General features: G+C 46.2%; 1 protein-coding gene across 1 annotated transcript in view; it reads left to right on the forward strand.

Annotated features, from left to right (window-relative positions):
• LOC128699510 (integrin alpha pat-2) overlaps positions 1-20,351 on the forward strand; it is a 58,109-nt gene that overhangs the window by 18,884 nt on the left and 18,874 nt on the right. Inside the window, exons 5-14 of the mRNA XM_070098116.1 lie at positions 1,551-1,671; positions 2,035-2,108; positions 2,668-2,716; positions 9,325-9,503; positions 10,240-10,446; positions 11,042-11,144; positions 11,273-11,367; positions 11,776-11,912; positions 14,057-14,229; positions 14,451-14,520. Coding sequence (XP_069954217.1) covers positions 1,551-1,671; positions 2,035-2,108; positions 2,668-2,716; positions 9,325-9,503; positions 10,240-10,446; positions 11,042-11,144; positions 11,273-11,367; positions 11,776-11,912; positions 14,057-14,229; positions 14,451-14,520 — 1,208 coding nt within the window. The remainder of the gene's footprint in view (positions 1-1,550; positions 1,672-2,034; positions 2,109-2,667; positions 2,717-9,324; positions 9,504-10,239; positions 10,447-11,041; positions 11,145-11,272; positions 11,368-11,775; positions 11,913-14,056; positions 14,230-14,450; positions 14,521-20,351) is intronic.

A 20,351-nucleotide genomic window follows, 5' to 3' on the forward strand; every position in this document is an offset into this window, starting at 1 on the left:
AATAATAATAATAATAATAATAATAATAATAATAATAATTGTTATTTCAGCCTGATACATGTTTGTTGAGAGGAGTGTAACAATTGGGTGAACATGCCAAAAGCACCTTTATATGCATAACATTTCGGGCAAACCATGACACAAACTAAATAATATAGATCTTAATATCACTGATTGCGAAAAAGATTTAAGAGTCCTGGTTAGCAGTAATCTAAAACCAAGACAACAGTGCATAAGTGTTCCCAATAAAGCGAATAGAATCCTTTGCTTTATATCAAGAAGCATAAATAATAGGAGTCCTCAGGTTGTTCTTCAGCTCTATATATCCTTGGTTAGGCCTCATCTAGATTATGCTGCTCAGTTTTGGTCACCGTATTACAGAATGGATATAAATGCTCTGGAAAACGTACAGAGGAGAATGACAAAGTTGATCCCATGTATCAGAAATCTTCCCTATGAGGATAGACTGAGGCCCTGAATCTGCAATCTCTAGAAAGGCGTAGAATTAGTGGGGATATGATTGAGGTGTATAAATGGAAGACAGGAATTAATTAAGGGGGTGTAAATAGCGTGCTAAAAATATCTAGGACTCGTAGCTATAGTTTCAAGTTGGAAAATTTAGATTTAGGAAAGATATAGGAAAGCACTGGTTTGGTAATAGAGTTGTGGATGAGTGGAACAAAGTCCCGAGTACAGTTATAGAAGCTAAAACGTTGTGTTGTTTTAATAATAGGTTAGATAAATACATGAGTGGGTGTGGGTGAGTGTGAGTTGGGCCTGACTAGCTTGGGCCAGTAGCTTGGGCCAGGACACACATGCTTCAGAACACCAGAACACACACGCTTCAGAACACCAGGAGAACACACGCTTCAGAACACCAGGAGAACGCACACGCTTCAGAACACCAGAACACACACGCTTCAGAACACCAAGAGAACACACGCTTCAGAACACCAAGAGAACACACACGCTTCAGAACACCAAGAGAACACACACGCTTCAGAACACCAAGAGAACACACACGTTTCAGAACACCAAGAGAACACACACGCTTCAGAACACCAAGAGAACACACACGCTTCAGAACACCAAGAGAACACACACGCTTCAGAACACCACGAGAACACACACGCTTCAGAACACCAAGAGAACACACACGCTTCAGAACACCAAGAGAACACACACGCTTCAGAACACCAAGAGAACACACACGCTTCAGAACACCACGAGAACACACACGCTTCAGAACACCAAGAGAACACACACGCTTCAGAACACCAAGAGAACACACACGCTTCAGAACACCAAGAGAACACACACGTTTCAGAACACCAAGAGAACACACACGCTTCAGAACACCAAGAGAACACACACGCTCCAGAACACCAAGAGAACACACACGCTTCAGAACACCAAGAGAACACACACGCTTCAGAACACCAAGAGAACACACACGCTTCAGAACACCAAGAGAACACACACGCTTCAGAACACCTGTATCATGCACCATAACTGATATTCAAAGTACCTCCACTACTGTGTGTTGTCAGGCTTGTGCTCCACGCTACCTCCTCAGCTTCAGACTGACAGAGGACAGAGTGCAGGGTCGAGGAGCCTGCTATGTACTCCAGCAGCTCCGCCAAGCTCCCATCACCATCGTCCCGAACCCAGGTAAGTCGCTGAGCTCCAGTTCCTGGGCCCACCCTCTTTTATTTCCTGCTAGGGCTACATCACAGTAGGCATGCTGCAGTGCTCCTTCCTTCTTATGTTCTTACACTCATTGTCATAACGCGAACTCCAGGTTGAACCCCCATCACTCAACTCATCCTCCATCTACTCAGTTTATCCGAGTCTTCATGTCAACTTTTCAATTACATAATTTTCTTTTTTCAGAACGTAAATCTGTAAGTTTAAGATCAGATACATACATTTATATAGGACGGAAAAGCACACACGAACGTCACAAACATTACATTAACGATCTGTAGCCTGGACAGTTGTCTGGAATGTAATTGGAATGATTATTTTTCACAGAGAAGCAACACGGGGTGAACTGGAACGACCACAGGTACACTGGAACAGGAATGACCGGGTTCAGCGCAGCGCAGGTAATGTTCCTCTTGTTGGTAATGCTATAAAATACCGAGAAGTTGAAGATTAAGACACATGTGCAACAGTTGGGTATCTTTATTGATGAAAGGTTTCGACTATACCGTAGACGTCTTCAGTCAAATACAGAGGCAGCAGTTCCATGGAGCTGAACTCTTCTCCAGGCTGAGGGACTGACCTCCTCAAATAAAAAAAAAAATCAAGGTTAATGGACTGATTACATCATTTCTGTTTCATTACTACTGCTCCCTCTTTATTTGACTGAAGAAACCTGCTGTGTAGGCGAAACGTTTCATCGGTAAAGATACCCAACTGTTGCACATGTGTTTTAATGTAACTTTCCTGTACTCTACAAAACAAGTGGATTTGTGCTGTACTACTCTCATATCTAAGAGTATAAACTTCAGTGTACTGTGACCCATGCATGTGCTAGATTACAAACTACTAGGTACTGTACCTCTAGTTATGCCCCCATGTACACAAATACAAGTACTGTATCACTGCTGTATTCTCAACGCCGCTGTATTCCTCTGACTTAATATATTCTGTCATTTTCAGAGTGAGAATTATCTCTACATGGGATCACCTAACAGCTTCTACGGACAAGGTACACGCATCACCCTAACGGGTTTACAATATTGTTCTTTTTCTTAATGTAATGTCAATAATATAGCCAATACCATTATATTCTGAATTGTTCTGAGGTGTGGATAAAGGTTTTTTCTTGTTCGAAATCGATTCAGTACTTAGTGAGGTAGTTCGAAGGTTCTTCCTGGTCCCTCTGTTTTGACCTCGATGGTGTAGTTCAAGGTTCTTCCTGGTCCCTCTGTTTTGACCTCGATGGTGTAGTTTAAAGGTCCTTCCTGGTCCTTCTGTTTTGACCTCGATGGTGTAGTTCAAGGTTCTTCCTGGTCCCTCTGTTTTGACCTCGATGGTGTAGTTTAAAGGTCCTTCCTGGTCCTTCTGTTTTGACCTCGATGGTGTAGTTCAAGGTTCTTCCTGGTCCCTCTGTTTTGACCTCGATGGTGTAGTTCAAGGTTCTTCCTGGTCCCTCTGTTTTGACCTCGATGGTGTAGTTTAAAGGTCCTTCCTGGTCCTTCTGTTTTGACCTCGATGGTGTAGTTCAAGGTTCTTCCTGGTCCCTCTGTTTTGACCTCGATGGTGTAGTTTAAAGGTCCTTCCTGGTCCTTCTGTTTTGACCTCGATGGTGTAGTTCAAGGTTCTTCCTCGATGGTGTAGTTCAAGGTTCTTCCTGGTCCCTCTGTTTTGACCTCGATGGTGTAGTTCAAGGTTCTTCCTGGTCCCTCTGTTTTGACCTCGATGGTGTAGTTTAAAGGTCCTTCCTGGTCCTTCTGTTTTGACCTCGATGGTGTAGTTCAAGGTTCTTCCTGGTCCCTCTGTTTTGACCTCGATGGTGTAGTTTAAAGGTCCTTCCTGGTCCTTCTGTTTTGACCTCGATGGTGTAGTTCAAGGTTCTTCCTGGTCCCTCTGTTTTGACCTCGATGGTGTAGTTCAAGGTTCTTCCTGGTCCCTCTGTTTTGACCTCGATGGTGTAGTTCAAAGGTCCTTCCTGGTCCTTCTGTTTTGACCTCGATGGTGTAGTTCAAGGTTCTTCCTGGTCCCTCTGTTTTGACCTCGATGGTGTAGTTCAAGGTTCTTCCTGGTCCCTCTGTTTTGACCTCGATGGTGTAGTTCGAAGGTTCTTCCTGGTCCCTCTGTTTTGAGCTCGATGGTGTAGTTCAAAGGTTCTTCCTGGTCCCTCTGTTTTGACCTCGATGGTGTAGTTCAAAGGTCCTTCCTGGTCCCTCTGTTTTGACCTCGATGGTGTAGTTCAAAGGTCCTTCCTGGTCCCTCTGTTTTGACCTCGATGGTGTAGTTCAAAGGTTCTTCCTGGTCCCTCTGTTTTGACCTCGATGGTGTAGTTCAAAGGTCCTTCCTGGTCCCTCTGTTTTGACCTCGATGGTGTAGTTCAAAGGTTCTTCCTGGTCCCTCTGTTTTGACCTCGATGGTGTAGTTCAAAGGTTCTTCCTGGTCCCTCTGTTTTGACCTCGATGGTGTAGTTCAAGGTTCTTCCTGGTCCCTCTGTTTTGACCTCGATGGTGTAGTTCGAAGGTTCTTCCTGGTCCCTCTGTTTTGACCTCGATGGTGTAGTTCAAAGGTTCTTCCTGGTCCCTCTGTTTTGACCTCGATGGTGTAGTTCAAAGGTCCTTCCTGGTCCCTCTGTTTTGACCTCGATGGTGAAGTTCAAAGGTCCTTCCTGGTCCCTCTGTTTTGACCTCGATGGTGTAGTTCAAAGGTCCTTCCTGGTCCCTCTGTTTTGACCTCGACGGTGTAGTTCAAGGTTCTTCCTGGTCCCTCTGTTTTGACCTCGATGGTGTAGTTCAAAGGTCCTTCCTGGTCCCTCTGTTTTGACCTCGACGGTGTAGTTCAAGGTTCTTCCTGGTCCCTCTGTTTTGACTTCGATGGTGTAGGTCAAAGGTCCTTCCTGGTCCCTCTGTTTTGACCTCGACGGTGTAGTTCAAGGTTCTTCCTGGTCCCTCTGTTTTGACCTCGATGGTGTAGTTCAAAGGTCCTTCTTGGTCCCTCTGTTTTGACCTCGATGGTGTAGGTCAAAGGTTCTTCCTGGTCCTTCTGTTTTGACCTCGATGGTGTAGTTCAAGGGTCCTTCCTGGTCCTTCTGTTTTGACCTCGATGGTGTAGTTCAAAGGTCCTTCCTGGTCCCTCTGTTTTGACCTCGATGGTGTAGTTCAAAGATCCTTCCTGGTCCCTCTGTTTTGACCTCGATGGTGTAGTTCAAAGGTTCTTCCTGGTCCCTCTGTTTTGACCTCGATGGTGTAGGTCAAAGGTCCTTCCTGGTCCCTCTGTTTTGACCTCGATGGTGTAGTTCAAAGGTCCTTCCTGGTCCCTCTGTTTTGACCTCGATGGTGTAGTTCAAAGGTCCTTCCTGGTCCCTCTGTTTTGACCTCGACGGTGTAGTTCAAGGTTCTTCCTGGTCCCTCTATTTTGACCTCGATGGTGTAGGTCAAAGGTCCTTCCTGGTCCCTCTGTTTTGACCTCGATGGTGTAGTTCAAAGGTCCTTCCTGGTCCCTCTGTTTTGACCTCGATGGTGTAGTTCAAAGGTCCTTCCTGGTCCCTCTGTTTTGACCTCGATGGTGTAGTTCGAAGATTCTTCCTGGTCCCTCTGTTTTGACCTCGATGGTGTAGTTCGAAGGTTCTTCCTGGTCCCTCTGTTTTGACCTCGATGGTGTAGTTCAAAGGTCCTTCCTGGTCCTTCTGTTTTGACCTCGATGGTGTAGTTCAAGGTTCTTCCTGGTCCCTCTGTTTTGACCTCGATGGTGTAGTTCAAGGTTCTTCCTGGTCCCTCTGTTTTGACCTCGATGGTGTAGTTCAAGGTTCTTCCTGGTCCCTCTGTTTTGACCTCGATGGTGTAGTTTAAAGGTCCTTCCTGGTCCTTCTGTTTTGACCTCGATGGTGTAGTTCAAGGTTCTTCCTGGTCCCTCTGTTTTGACCTCGATGGTGTAGTTTAAAGGTCCTTCCTGGTCCTTCTGTTTTGACCTCGATGGTGTAGTTCAAGGTTCTTCCTGGTCCCTCTGTTTTGACCTCGATGGTGTAGTTCAAGGTTCTTCCTGGTCCCTCTGTTTTGACCTCGATGGTGTAGTTTAAAGGTCCTTCCTGGTCCTTCTGTTTTGACCTCGATGGTGTAGTTCAAGGTTCTTCCTGGTCCCTCTGTTTTGACCTCGATGGTGTAGTTTAAAGGTCCTTCCTGGTCCTTCTGTTTTGACCTCGATGGTGTAGTTCAAGGTTCTTCCTGGTCCCTCTGTTTTGACCTCGATGGTGTAGTTCAAGGTTCTTCCTGGTCCCTCTGTTTTGACCTCGATGGTGTAGTTCAAAGGTCCTTCCTGGTCCTTCTGTTTTGACCTCGATGGTGTAGTTCAAGGTTCTTCCTGGTCCCTCTGTTTTGACCTCGATGGTGTAGTTCAAGGTTCTTCCTGGTCCCTCTGTTTTGACCTCGATGGTGTAGTTCGAAGGTTCTTCCTGGTCCCTCTGTTTTGAGCTCGATGGTGTAGTTCAAAGGTTCTTCCTGGTCCCTCTGTTTTGACCTCGATGGTGTAGTTCAAAGGTCCTTCCTGGTCCCTCTGTTTTGACCTCGATGGTGTAGTTCAAAGGTCCTTCCTGGTCCCTCTGTTTTGACCTCGATGGTGTAGTTCAAAGGTTCTTCCTGGTCCCTCTGTTTTGACCTCGATGGTGTAGTTCAAAGGTCCTTCCTGGTCCCTCTGTTTTGACCTCGATGGTGTAGTTCAAAGGTTCTTCCTGGTCCCTCTGTTTTGACCTCGATGGTGTAGTTCAAAGGTTCTTCCTGGTCCCTCTGTTTTGACCTCGATGGTGTAGTTCAAGGTTCTTCCTGGTCCCTCTGTTTTGACCTCGATGGTGTAGTTCGAAGGTTCTTCCTGGTCCCTCTGTTTTGACCTCGATGGTGTAGTTCAAAGGTTCTTCCTGGTCCCTCTGTTTTGACCTCGATGGTGTAGTTCAAAGGTCCTTCCTGGTCCCTCTGTTTTGACCTCGATGGTGAAGTTCAAAGGTCCTTCCTGGTCCTTCTGTTTTGACCTCGATGGTGTAGTTCAAAGGTCCTTCCTGGTCCCTCTGTTTTGACCTCGACGGTGTAGTTCAAGGTTCTTCCTGGTCCCTCTGTTTTGACCTCGATGGTGTAGTTCAAAGGTCCTTCCTGGTCCCTCTGTTTTGACCTCGACGGTGTAGTTCAAGGTTCTTCCTGGTCCCTCTGTTTTGACTTCGATGGTGTAGGTCAAAGGTCCTTCCTGGTCCCTCTGTTTTGACCTCGACGGTGTAGTTCAAGGTTCTTCCTGGTCCCTCTGTTTTGACCTCGATGGTGTAGTTCAAAGGTCCTTCTTGGTCCCTCTGTTTTGACCTCGATGGTGTAGGTCAAAGGTTCTTCCTGGTCCTTCTGTTTTGACCTCGATGGTGTAGTTCAAGGGTCCTTCCTGGTCCTTCTGTTTTGACCTCGATGGTGTAGTTCAAAGGTCCTTCCTGGTCCCTCTGTTTTGACCTCGATGGTGTAGTTCAAAGATCCTTCCTGGTCCCTCTGTTTTGACCTCGATGGTGTAGTTCAAAGGTTCTTCCTGGTCCCTCTGTTTTGACCTCGATGGTGTAGGTCAAAGGTCCTTCCTGGTCCCTCTGTTTTGACCTCGATGGTGTAGTTCAAAGGTCCTTCCTGGTCCCTCTGTTTTGACCTCGATGGTGTAGTTCAAAGGTCCTTCCTGGTCCCTCTGTTTTGACCTCGACGGTGTAGTTCAAGGTTCTTCCTGGTCCCTCTATTTTGACCTCGATGGTGTAGGTCAAAGGTCCTTCCTGGTCCCTCTGTTTTGACCTCGATGGTGTAGTTCAAAGGTCCTTCCTGGTCCCTCTGTTTTGACCTCGATGGTGTAGTTCAAAGGTTCTTCCTGGTCCCTCTGTTTTGACCTCGATGGTGTAGTTCGAAGGTTCTTCCTGGTCCCTCTGTTTTGACCTCGATGGTGTAGTTCAAAGGTTCTTCCTGGTCCCTCTGTTTTGACCTCGATGGTGTAGTTCAAAGGTCCTTCCTGGTCCTTCTGTTTTGACCTCGATGGTGTAGTTCAAGGTTCTTCCTGGTCCCTCTGTTTTGACCTCGATGGTGTAGTTCAAAGGTTCTTCCTGGTCCCTCTGTTTTGACCTCGATGGTGTAGTTCAAGGTTCTTCCTGGTCCCTCTGTTTTGACCTCGATGGTGTAGTTCAAAGGTTCTTCCTGGTCCCTCTGTTTTGACCTCGATGGTGTAGTTCAAAGGTTCTTCCTGGTCCCTCTGTTTTGACCTCGATGGTGTAGTTCAAAGGTTCTTCCTGGTTCCTCTGTTTTGACTTCGATGGTGTAGTTCAAGGTTCTTCCTGGTCCCTCTGTTTTGACCTCGATGGTGTAGTTCAAAGGTTCTTCCTGGTCCCTCTGTTTTGACCTCGATGGTGTAGTTCAAGGTTCTTCCTGGTCCCTCTGTTTTGACCTCGATGGTGTAGTTCAAAGGTTCTTCCTGGTCCCTCTGTTTTGACCTCGATGGTGTAGTTCAAGGTTCTTCCTGGTCCCTCTGTTTTGACCTCGATGGTGTAGTTCAAAGGTTCTTCCTGGTTCCTCTGTTTTGACTTCGATGGTGTAGTTCAAAGGTTCTTCCTGGTCCCTCTGTTTTGACCTCGATGGTGTAGTTCAAGGTTCTTCCTGGTCCCTCTGTTTTGACCTCGATGGTGTAGTTCAAAGGTTCTTCCTGGTCCCTCTGTTTTGACCTCGATGGTGTAGTTCAAAGGTTCTTCCTGGTCCCTCTGTTTTGACCTCGATGGTGTAGTTCAAAGGTTCTTCCTGGTCCCTCTGTTTTGACCTCGATGGTGTAGTTCAAAGGTTCTTCCTGGTTCCTCTGTTTTGACTTCGATGGTGTAGTTCAAGGTTCTTCCTGTCCCTCTGTTTTGACCTCGATTGTGTAGTTCAAAGGTTCTTCCTGGTCCCTCTGTTTTGACCTCGATGGTGTAGTTCAAGGTTCTTCCTGGTCCCTCTGTTTTGACCTCGATGGTGTAGTTCAAAGGTTCTTCCTGGTCCCTCTGTTTTGACCTCGATGGTGTAGTTCAAGGTTCTTCCTGGTCCCTCTGTTTTGACCTCGATGGTGTAGTTCAAAGGTTCTTCCTGGTTCCTCTGTTTTGACTTCGATGGTGTAGTTCAAAGGTTCTTCCTGGTCCCTCTGTTTTGACCTCGATGGTGTAGTTCAAGGTTCTTCCTGGTCCCTCTGTTTTGACCTCGATGGTGTAGTTCAAAGGTTCTTCCTGGTCCCTCTGTTTTGACCTCGATGGTGTAGTTCAAAGGTTCTTCCTGGTCCCTCTGTTTTGACCTCGATGGTGTAGTTCAAGGTTCTTCCTGGTCCCTCTGTTTTGACCTCGACGGTGTAGTTCAAAGGTTCTTCCTGGTCCCTCTGTTTTGACTTCGATGGTGTAGTTCAAAGGTCCTTCCTGGTCCCTCTGTTTTGACCTCGATGGTGACGTTCAAAGGTCCTTCCTGGTCCTTCTGTTTTGACCTCGATGGTGTAGTTCAAAGGTCCTTCCTGGTCCTTCTGTTTTGACCTCGATGGTGTAGTTCAAAGGTCCTTCCTGGTCCCTCTGTTTTGACCTCGTTGGTGTGGGGTCAGTGCGCCCTGTTGAAGTCTCTGCTCCTGCAGGAGCGGTGATGAGGAGGTCCACTGACGGGAAGGACATCACTGCCTCCAGTAAGAATACTTACGGGGAGGTGCAACGAGACTTCTCCAACGAAGGTTGGTCCACCGTGGTTGGGAAGTTTGACGCCAGAAGTCTCTTCATCGCCACCTCTATCCCCAACAATGAGGTTTTGAAAGGGCTGGTGAGTTTATCTTGAACATTTGGCAATTTTTATTATGGAACATGAATGGTATACAATACCAACAAGATAACTACGGTGCTCTTCACTAACTTCTTCTTGCACTGTGTTATAGCAGGAGCCTCACCTGCTATAGCAAGAGCCTCACTTGCTATAGCAAGAGCCTCACCTGCTATAGCAGGAGCCTTACCTGCTATAGCAAGAGCCTCACCTGCCATAGCAGGAGCCTTACCTGCTATAGCAAGAGCCTCACCTGCCATAGCAGGAGCCTTACCTGCTATAGCAAGAGCCTCACCTGCCATAGCAGGAGCCTTACCTGCTATAGCAAGAGCCTCACCTGCCATAGCAGGAGCCTTACCTGCTATAGCAAGAGCCTCACCTACCATAGCAGGAGCCTCACCTGCTATAGCAAGAGCCTCACCTGGTATAGCTATGCTATAACTAACACGGTATTCAGCCACGAGGTTGAGGAACTATTTACCTCATATTTTGTATATGGTTCTAAGTTGTTCCAATTTTCTCCTTAAATTTGTCTTCATAGATACCAAGATGTCGCAGATATGTTAATCTGTTGTCTTTATTGTCAAAACGTTTCACGTACTCAGCAGGCGACCTCAGTCGAGTACAGTAGAATATTACACTGGAGACAGTGCAAGTAGATGGGGAAATAACGGGTGAATACAGAGGGGAACCCACACTTGAAGTTCTAACAAGGGTTCTGTGTGTTCTCGAACCCTAGGTGACGTTCTATAACTTGAACCTGATGGCGCAGAAGGTGCAGCTGTCTGGGGAAGACATGGGTGCCAAGTATGGGTACAGTCTTGCTGCAGGTGACCTAGACGCTGACGGTGCCCATGACCTGGTAGTGGGCGCCCCACTGGCTCCAGGGCAACTTGGTGCCCCTGATGCTGGCAAGATATATGTATACTACGCTCCTCTTAAAGAGGTGTGTGAGTGCATGTGTGTGTGTGTGTGTGTGTGTGTGTGTGTGTGTGTGTGTGTGTGTGTGTGTGTGTGTGTGTGTGTGTGTGTGTGTGTGTGTGTGTATGTGTGTGTGTGTGTGTGCATGTGTGTGTGTGTGTGTGTGTGTGTGTGTGTACTCACCTATTTGTACTCACCTATTTGTGGTTGCAGGGGTCGAGTCTTAGCTCCTGGCCCCGCCTCTTCACCGGTTGCTACTAGGCCCTCTCTCTCCCCGCTCCATGAGCTTTATCAAACCTCGTCTTAAAACTGTGTATGGTTCCTGCCTCCACTATGTCATTTTCTAGGCTATTCCACTGCCTTACAACTCTATGACTGAAGAAATACTTCCTAATATCTCTCTGACTCATTTGTGTCTTCAACTTCCAATTGTGGCATGTGTGTGTGTGTGTGTGTGTGTGTGTGTGTGTGTGTGTGTGTGTGTGTGTGTGTGTGTGTGTGTGTGTGTGTGTGCATGTGTCTGTGTGTGTGTGTGTGTGTGTGTGTGTGTGTGTGTGTGTGTGTGTGTGTGTGTGTGTGTGTGTGTGCAAGAATTACTAACTGACCTTGACCTTGCCCAGCATGTGTCACGCGCCACACTGATCCTACGAGGTCAACACTCCTGGGGTCATTTTGGACTAGCAGTGACCTGCCCTGGCGACCTGAACCAGGATGGCTATGAAGGTAATGTTGACCTGTCTCACAGGTAACTGAAATAAACATTAGTTATCTTACAGTAAACACATCATCACACAGACTCCGTGTGTCTAATTTACCAACTTGTCGGTTCTCTGAACCATTTATCAACACAGACGTGGTAGTTGGGGCACCAGAGGCAGCTGGTACAGCTGGTATCATCTACGTCTACAACGGTGGTGCAGATGGCCTCACACCTCACCCAACACAGGTACAGTCACAGTGACTCTGTAATACTGTATCAGGTCTGTGTAATACCAAAGTCTTTGTATTTACCAGTGGTTGCTTAATATCAATGAGCTGTTGATGATAATGGTGCCTTTGTATAAAATATTAGATGATACAGGGGGTATTAGATGATACAGAGAAGTTTTAGATGATACAGGGAATCCACAAGCTACTGGATCAACTTCTATAATTCTCTTGTAACTTCATTAACATCCACCTCCACTAATATCCACCCACTGCCTCATCCACACACATACTGTAGTGATGTACTACTCACACGTCTGTACATCGTTCAGTAATATACTACTACTACTACTACTACTACTACTACTACTACTACTACTACTACTAATAATAATAATAATAATAATAATAATAATTGTCACTGCAGGTGATCAGAGGTGGTGACATCCCTGGTGGTGTTAGTGGCCTGGGCTTCAGCTTGTCCACTGGCTTGGATATAGACCTGAATGGGTACCCGGACCTGGTGGCCGGGTCAGCCCTCTCTGACACTGCTGTTGTTATCAGGTCAGTCAGCTGCTGACATCACTACCGTTGTTATCAGATCAGCCGCTGACACAACAGTCAGGGTTGACATAACATTACACAAGCGTATAGATAACAACCTTACTCCGTAATATTACGCAATATTACGCTAGTAATACTGCTATCTACATCCTGACTACGCACGTCAGGACGTGAGGTTGCCTCACTGGCTGACATTGGTGGTCCAGGAGCTGTAATACTCGGAAAGCGTTCTTGATCCAGGGGAAATGCAGCTGGTGTTTACTTAGGATAGCGAGTAATTTACCGTTCATGCCCCCAGGTACTGCGCGACCCCCTGCAGGTTTAGCCCTCTCCCCGTGAAAATGGTATACCGACAAGTTGAAGATTAAGACACATGCAACAGTTGGGTATCTTTATTGATGAAATGTGTCACCTACACAGTAGATTTCTTCAGTCAAAAAAGGTATTTGAAGTGGTCAGTCCCTCAGTCTGGAGGCTGAGGGACTGTGTAGGTGAAACTGTTCCATATGTATCTTAACCTTCACCCCAGGGTACACCCTGAGGCGCACCCTGTGGTGCACCCTGGGGTGCACCCTGGGAAGGAGAGGCAGCAGGAGGTACCCAGGGACCGTGATGAGGCAGCAGGAGGTACCCAGGGACCGTGATGAGGCAGCAGGAGGTACCCAGGGACCATGATGAGGCAGCAGGGGGTATCCAGGGACCATGATGAGGCAGCAGGAGGTACCTAGGGACCATGATGAGGCAGCAGGAGGTACCCAGGGACCATGATGAGGCAGCAGGAGGTACCCAGGGACCGTGATGAGGCAGTAGTGGGTTTAAGTTGGACAAATTTAGATTCAGAAAGAATATAGAAATGTGCTGCTTTGGCAGTAGAGTTGTAGATGAGAGGAATACACTCCCAGGTATCGTCATTGAAGGGAAAATATTGGGTACCTTAATTAAAAAATAGGTTGGATGGGTACATGAGTGCATGTGTGTGTGTGTGTGTGTGTGTGTGTGTGTGTGTGTGTTAAACCTACCTAATCATAGGCCAGTAGGCCTTCTGCAGAGTTCCTGCATTTTTGGTGGATCAGACCCTGTCCACCACGAGGCCTAGTCTCAAACCGAGGCGCGGGGACGTTGGCCCCCGAAATCCTCTCCAGGTATACTCCAGGAATACGTCTGTGTGTACCACTGTGTTGCGAATAAGAAATTTTTTAAAGAACTTCAGAATGGCCTATTACCATTTATTTCTTATGCAACAAGATTTTTGGATCCGAGTTATTTAAAGGTCTTTTAGAGTCTAGGGGAAATAATTTCAACTGGGAAACTCCATAGAATAATATTCAAATTTATTAAAGTATTTAAATACAATACTTTATCTTCTCTTTGTAGTTAATGTAACTTAATACTTTGTACAATAAATTTAACATATACATTTAGTTCAAAATCATGGAAATGTCACATTAATAAGGAAGCTTAATTATTCTTCCTGTAATTAAGTCTTCATTAACATTTACGTCTTTGTCTTAACAAGACTGTAAACTCAAAATACAAAAGGTACAAGATTTAACAAGACCTTTGAATCTGGCCGTAAAGTATCTCTATGGATTACTGAACTGACCAAGAATATAAATATCAAAAGAATCTTTCAAAGCAATGAGGAACAAATTGAGTCAGCTCTAGAGTCCAATTCTCAAAACCATTCAAACTGTACACCGTAAGAGCCAATATACGATCAGTTGTCAGGGCTAGAGCAGGGAGCGGACTGACTACTTGCCAGTCTGTTGACGCGTCGTCAGGATGGATCACCTGACCCAAACGTCAGCCAGCCGGACATAAACAATTGAACAATTCACCGGATGGTTCCGAGACTTAAACTCTATATACACAAGAAATCCTACCTAACAATAATAATAAAACAATAGTGATAATAATAACAAAATAGTGATAATAACAAAAATAGTGATAATACCATGGTATTTTTCATATATTAACAGATAATAATATAACGCCGAAAGTCTCTATTTTAGCTATAAACGGGGACTTTCGCGCTATAATATTAAGTGATGAACACATGCTCTTACAATATTTAAATAACACAGGATGACCAATTTCGAAGATATAACACACTGGTACTCACTCTTCCCTCCCCTGCCCCCAAGGACATCTCCAGTGGTGACGCTGATTGGAGAAGTGACCTTTGACCGCCTGATCATCTCTCTGGAGAACAAGACCTGTATGGTGACTCCTCAGGGCAGTCAGGTGTCTGAGGATGTTGCTTGCTTGAACGTCGTGATCAACCTGCAGTACACCTCCAAGGTTACTGATCAACTGGGTAAGTATTCTTGTATTACGACTTCCACTCTGTAGACCAGGAGCTGCTAACACTTGTATGGTGACTAATACTTGTGTGGTGACTAAGACTTATGTGGTGACTGTAACACTTGTATGGCGACTATAACACTTGTATGGTGACTAACACTTGTATGGTGACTGTAACACTTGTGTGGTGACTAACACCTGTGTGGTAACTCCTGTATGTCTCTCTCTCCTCAGAAGTAAACTTGGATATGGAGCTGGATGTTGATGACTCAAGACTCGCCTTCCTCGACACTCAACTCTCTAAGTAAGTTTACCATAACCTCCCCTTTTCTGCAACACTGCAAACATCTGATGATGTATTGATTACAACACGAAAGGCCTAGAGCTATCATTTTGCATCTTATATCGCTTGTTCAAATTTCTGCATAATATCAGACTAGTTTTTTCTCGTTTAAATACATTCGTCTCTCGACCACTGGGAAGAGAGGACACTTCTTGAGTCTCCCTACACGCCACCTGGTGGTGACTGCTTGACTTAGGCACCAACATGGCGGATCGTATCAGCCGGAGAGTGAATACTGTCTGTATTGAATTAGTTCGAGGAACGTTAAGCAGTGCGACAATGCATGTACTGTTATCGGCCATAATTAGGGACGTCTACGGGATACCGAACGATGAATTGTACGGTGTTGCCCTTAATGGAATGACAAGGGTTTTTGTGAAGTTTACAAGAGCCGGCTTTAAAACCAGGATTGTGGATGAATTTCAGGAAAGGAAGATGAGTGTGAACTCAACAGTAGAGGTGTGTCTACATGATGTTTCAAAATATTACACGTGGGTAAAGGTACGTAATGTACCCTTTGAGGCAACGTCGTATGGCATTCAGGAAGCCTTCAGCAATTATGAAACTGTTCATACGGCTAGTATGGGGGTGTGGAGGGACGGGCCATTTGAAGGGCTGCCCGAGGGGTCCTGCACCCTGAAGATGTCATTGAGGCAGCCAATACCCTCGTATGTTACACTGACAGGCTATAGGACCCAGGTATTTGTCCACTATGCGGGGCAGAGGAAAACTTGCTGATTATGTGATTCTTACGAGCATATGGCAGCGCAGTGTCATCGAAGGTAAGCCCCTAGGATGGCATTATCATGGATGGTGGAACAGCAACCGTGCAACGTGGATGTGGAGTTGGGGGTTGTGGATGGACAGAAGACGAATCTCTGGAGTGAGGAGGTGGACAAGGTGGAAGAGGTGATGGGGACGTGTGTTACCCTCCCGGAGGTGACAGGGGAGAGGCCCCAATCGCCTGAGGGAAGGGTGGACGTGGAAGAGTCTACCCAGGAGAGGATGTTGGCAGCAGTGCTGCAGGAGTTCTTGGACGAGCCGGAGGCCGGGGAGGACGGACCCGAGAAGTTAAGTGAGGTGCAGCTGATGGATGAGCAGCAGGGACAGGTGGAGGGTTCGAGGAATGACAGAGAGGACAGGGAAGTGGTGGTGGAAGTCCATCAGGAGGACTCGCAGGAGGTAGATATGTGTGTGAGTGAGAGCTCACGCAAACGGACTGCGGGTGCCTTGGACCTCGATGAGGTTTTATCACCTGGGCAGAGACCTGGGAAGAAGTCATGGGTAGCTGTGGGGGAGAAGGCAAGCAGGGGAGGGGGTGTACTGGGGAAGCTCAGTGGGGGAGGGCAAGGAGGGGTTGGTGGACAGGTTAGGAAAAATTATAAAAATGGTACAGGTACTATGAAAGGTGAATTGAGTAAGACACAGCGGCATAGGGGTAAGCCGCCTTTTCTGGGAAGTTCAAGTGTGTCACAATAAATGTAAATGGTCTTAAATCTGAGGTAAAAAGGGTTTGGTTAGAATGGTTTTTACGAAGATTTGATGTAGATGTATGTTTTTTGCAGGAACATAACCATAGGTTAGGGTGTGAATTGCGTTTGCGGGGTTATAACCTATTTGTCAGTGATGCTTTGCAATTAAAAGGAGGGGTGGCAGTGGCTATAAAGGAGACCAGCCCATTGCGTGTCATGGGTTGGGAGGAGGGGGGAGGGGGGAGGGTCGTGAGGGTAGATGGGCACTGGGGGGTGGGGAGAGTATGTTTCATTGGTGTTTATATGCCGGCATGCAACAATGTTAGAGTCAAAGTTGATTTTGTTCGTGATGTTTTGATGTATTATTTGCGGGGTTTACCTTCCATAACTGTACTTGGGGGTGATTGGAACTGTGTGATTAGGTATGGGGATGTCTCACCGAGGGGGACGGGATGTATTAAGGGATGTAGGAGTTGTAGATGTGGTGGGGAGGGGGGAGTATGGGGTGGAGCACACGTTCATTCGTGGGAATTATGGGGCGAGGTTAGATAGGATATATGTGATGCAGGGGATAGGTGTGGAGAGGGTGAGGGCTTTTGATGTCGGTTTTTCGGATCACAGGGCGGTGATAGCTGATCTGCGGGTGGATGGTATAGTACGCATATATGCTGGGTATTGGAAATTGAATGTGAGGCTTCTGCAGGATGGGGATGATGGCTCTTCCTTTGAGGAATGGTGGAGACATTTCTGGGATGGTAGGGATGGTGAGATGGATTTGCTTGACTGGTGGGAGATGCGGGCTAAGACAGCAATCGCAGAGTTCTTCAGGATACGTGGAAGGGAACAGGCAAGGTGGAGATATGGTTTGCAAAACTACCTGGAGGGTCAGCTGAATGATGTTTACGACGGGGGGGGGGGAGGTATGCGAGGGGATGTGGATGGTTTAAGGAGTAGGATTGAAGAGTTACATAATGAAAGGTTTAACGCGATTAGAGTTAGGGCAGGGTTAGAGGAGGTGTTAAAGGGTGATCGACCATCACGTTATGTCCTGAGAAAATTTAGAGAAAGGCAGATGGTGACTACCATAGCATATCTAGTGGTCGCTGATGGGGGGGGGGTTATGTGGTGGGTCAAGGTCTTACCGATACGGATGACATTAGCATTTATGCAGATTATTGGTTTAGGGAGAAATGGAGGAGGAACAAGGAAGTTACCAGTGAGGAGGTATTTGGGGTTATGCAGAATACTATTGTATTGGGACAACAGGAACAGGAAATGCTGAAGGGTAGTATTAGTGAGGAGGAGGTGGGGGAGGCAGTTTACGGGATGAGTCAGGGTAAGACGCCGGGCATGGATGGAATACCGAATGATTTTTATAGAGTTTATTGGGAATGCATTAGGTATGGGTTAGTGGAAGTCTTGAATCATATGTGGAGCAGTGGGAGGATGGGGAAGACACAGAAAACAGGGATCGTTGTGTTAGTGCCGAAGAAGAAGGATGGGAAAGTATTGAGTGATTATAGAGCAATATCCTTAATGTGTGCAGATTATAAAATTTATGCTAAAATTCTGGGCAATAGACTGAAGAAGGTTCTAGGATCAGTGGTACATGGGGGACAGTTTGGCATCCCGGGAAGAAGTATGAGGGACGGGCATAGTCACATAAGGGATTTTATTGAGAGCTGCACCGGAGGGGGAATACTTGGTTTAGATTGGGCTAATGCGTATGATTGTGTGAATAGGAATTTCTTAAAAGTTTGTTTGGAAAAGTTGGGTTTGGGGGAGAAGGTGGTGAGATGGGTGCAAACCTTGTATGAGGGAGCGGTTATTAGGGTACAGGTTAATGGTAAGTTGGGGGACCCAGTACTGATTGAGAGAGGTTTGAGGCAGGGTTGTCCACTCTCTCAGTTATTGTTTGCCTGCGTACAGAATCCATTTTATGGGCTGGTGGAAGAGGTGATAAATGGACAGGGGATAATGGGGGGTGGGCAGGGGGGTATTGTTGGGTATGTAGATGATACTACAGTTCTGGTAATGCATGAGGAAGATCTAAGGAAAGTTGGTGGAGTCATTCAGATATTTGGGGACGCTACGGGTATGAGAGTTAATTTAATGAAATCGAGACTATTAGAGGTGGGGGATTGGATAGGCAGGAGCTTGGGGGAGGAGTTGGGATGGTCAGTAGTGGACAAAATTAGGGTTTGTGGAGTATGGTACATGGCGGAAGTGCAGGATAGTAGGAAGATAAATTCGGAATTAGTTACGAGCAGGGTTTTGGGTAGGCTTGGAGGCTTAAGGGCTAGGGACGAAACATTACAGCAGAGAGTTTTAGTGGTCAACTCTCTGGTTTACAGTAAGGTGTGGGGAGTGGCTGAGGTGTTCCCTTTAAGAGCACAGGATATTGCAGAAATCCAGAGGAAGGTTCTAAGGTATGTGTGGGGGTTTGGGAGGGCATGGTTGCGCAAGGACGTGGTGATGACGGATGTGAGACGTGGGGGTCTTGGCCTGATGACATTGGGTCATAGAGTAATGGCTTTATATATTAAACAAAGATATATCCGGACTGGGGGGAACCGGGGAGTCAGGGTAGGTAGGGTAATGGAGGATGCACGAAGATGGTGGTGTGGAAGGGATTTGAGGTATTGTGAAGACATGTTGAGGGTTTTATTGAATGTAGAACAGGTGTCTAAATTAAAGGTCAAACGGATGGTGGGTGCTGTGGTGGGTACGGGTGTCTTACAAGGGCTTGCTGTATATCCAACATATGACTGGATGAGCATATGGAGGAAGTTTGGCTTGCTTAGAATACCAGCGAGGGTACGGGAGTTAGTATATCGTTTTCTAATGGGAATTTTGGCCTCTAGGGATGTGTTGTGTGAAATGGGTCTTGTAAGAGAGGACTCATGCTTGCACTGTGGGGACACCGAAACGGCTTTTCATGCGGTATTTTTTTCTCTCTTTGGAGGGGGTGAGGTTATGGATGGTGAGCGTTATCAGACTTTTTTTGGGGGGGAGGGGGGAAATGGCCATTCCTAAGGGCTTTAATGTTGGATGTAACTGGGGTGCCGGGTGATGTAGGTAGGGCTTTAGTATATGTCATGACGGATTATTTACATGTATCTTGGGGGATGAGGGAGGTTCGGGGAGAGTTGAGAATAAAAGCGTTAGCAGCGAGATTTTATAGAACGATGTGTAGGAATAGGCAAGTCTATGGGGGGCGGTGGGTAATTAGCTTTTCGGAGGGTTACCGGAATCTCACTGTGGGGGGCCTTCTCCTCATGAACCCAGGGGGCGGGCAAAGGGTTGGTCTCCTACCGGGGGATGCATGAGGGTAGGTTGGTTTAGGCTCCTTGGTTGTGTGGATGGTGGGAGGGCTATGAATGAGTGGGAAGGAGATGCATGATGAATTTGGCAGCCTATGGTTATGTTCACTGCATACAGGATAATCTTTAAACCATGATAACTAAATCTTGAGATCTCGGGTTTAGCGCAGTATGATCTTAATTTTGCACCCAAGTTAAACTTGATCGTTGTTCAACTTATGTTAGTGAGGTGCTGTGACCCTGCATAGTTGCTTTGTGGTAGAAAATTTTCTGCTTTTCGGTATAAAAGTTAGTGGTTGGTTAACAACAGTAATCCGGTGTTAACTACAGTTTTGGGTTGCAGTTAACCCAGGTACATTTCATTGGTGTCAACAAAATTTGAATTGTTACTTAGGTTAGTTGTGTTTATTTATGACTTTATGATCTGTGTAGTGTCAGGCTTCGTCAATGTTATCATCACATAAATGGCATCTTTCTCTAGTGTACCTAACCATGTATATGTGTGGGTTGTAATGACGCATGAATATTACGATGAATTGTGAGGTACTGGTTAGGAGTGGCCAATTTTCTTGTGCAATATCCATAATGGGGATTGAGTAAGATTAGTCAACCGGTTTTGTTATTTAGTGTTATTGCGGAAAAAATAAGGACGGAACACGTATGAACCTGTATGTCAATATTTAAATTATATGACTATTGTATGTGTATGATGAATTTTTATTCCCATGATAATGTTCAGTATTATATCATTGTATTCTGTACTGGTACTGGTATTGATGTGCTACGTGGGACCCAGGGCCATGTACACTTGCTGACATATTAATGTATATTGTTGTTGATGGTAATACAGTATAAGCCTGTGTCACCCTGTAATTAGGATAGGTGGTGAGAGATAAAAGAAAAAAAGGACGGGTGGGTAGCATGCGCCAGCACGACGTTGTCAGTGCGGTGAGTCTCACATGCGCCAGCACGACGTTGTCAGTGCGGTGAGTCTCGC

The sequence above is a fragment of the Cherax quadricarinatus genome, chromosome 61 (genome assembly GCF_038502225.1).
Source record: "Cherax quadricarinatus isolate ZL_2023a chromosome 61, ASM3850222v1, whole genome shotgun sequence".
In the NCBI taxonomy this organism is placed as follows: Eukaryota; Metazoa; Arthropoda; class Malacostraca; order Decapoda; family Parastacidae; genus Cherax; species Cherax quadricarinatus.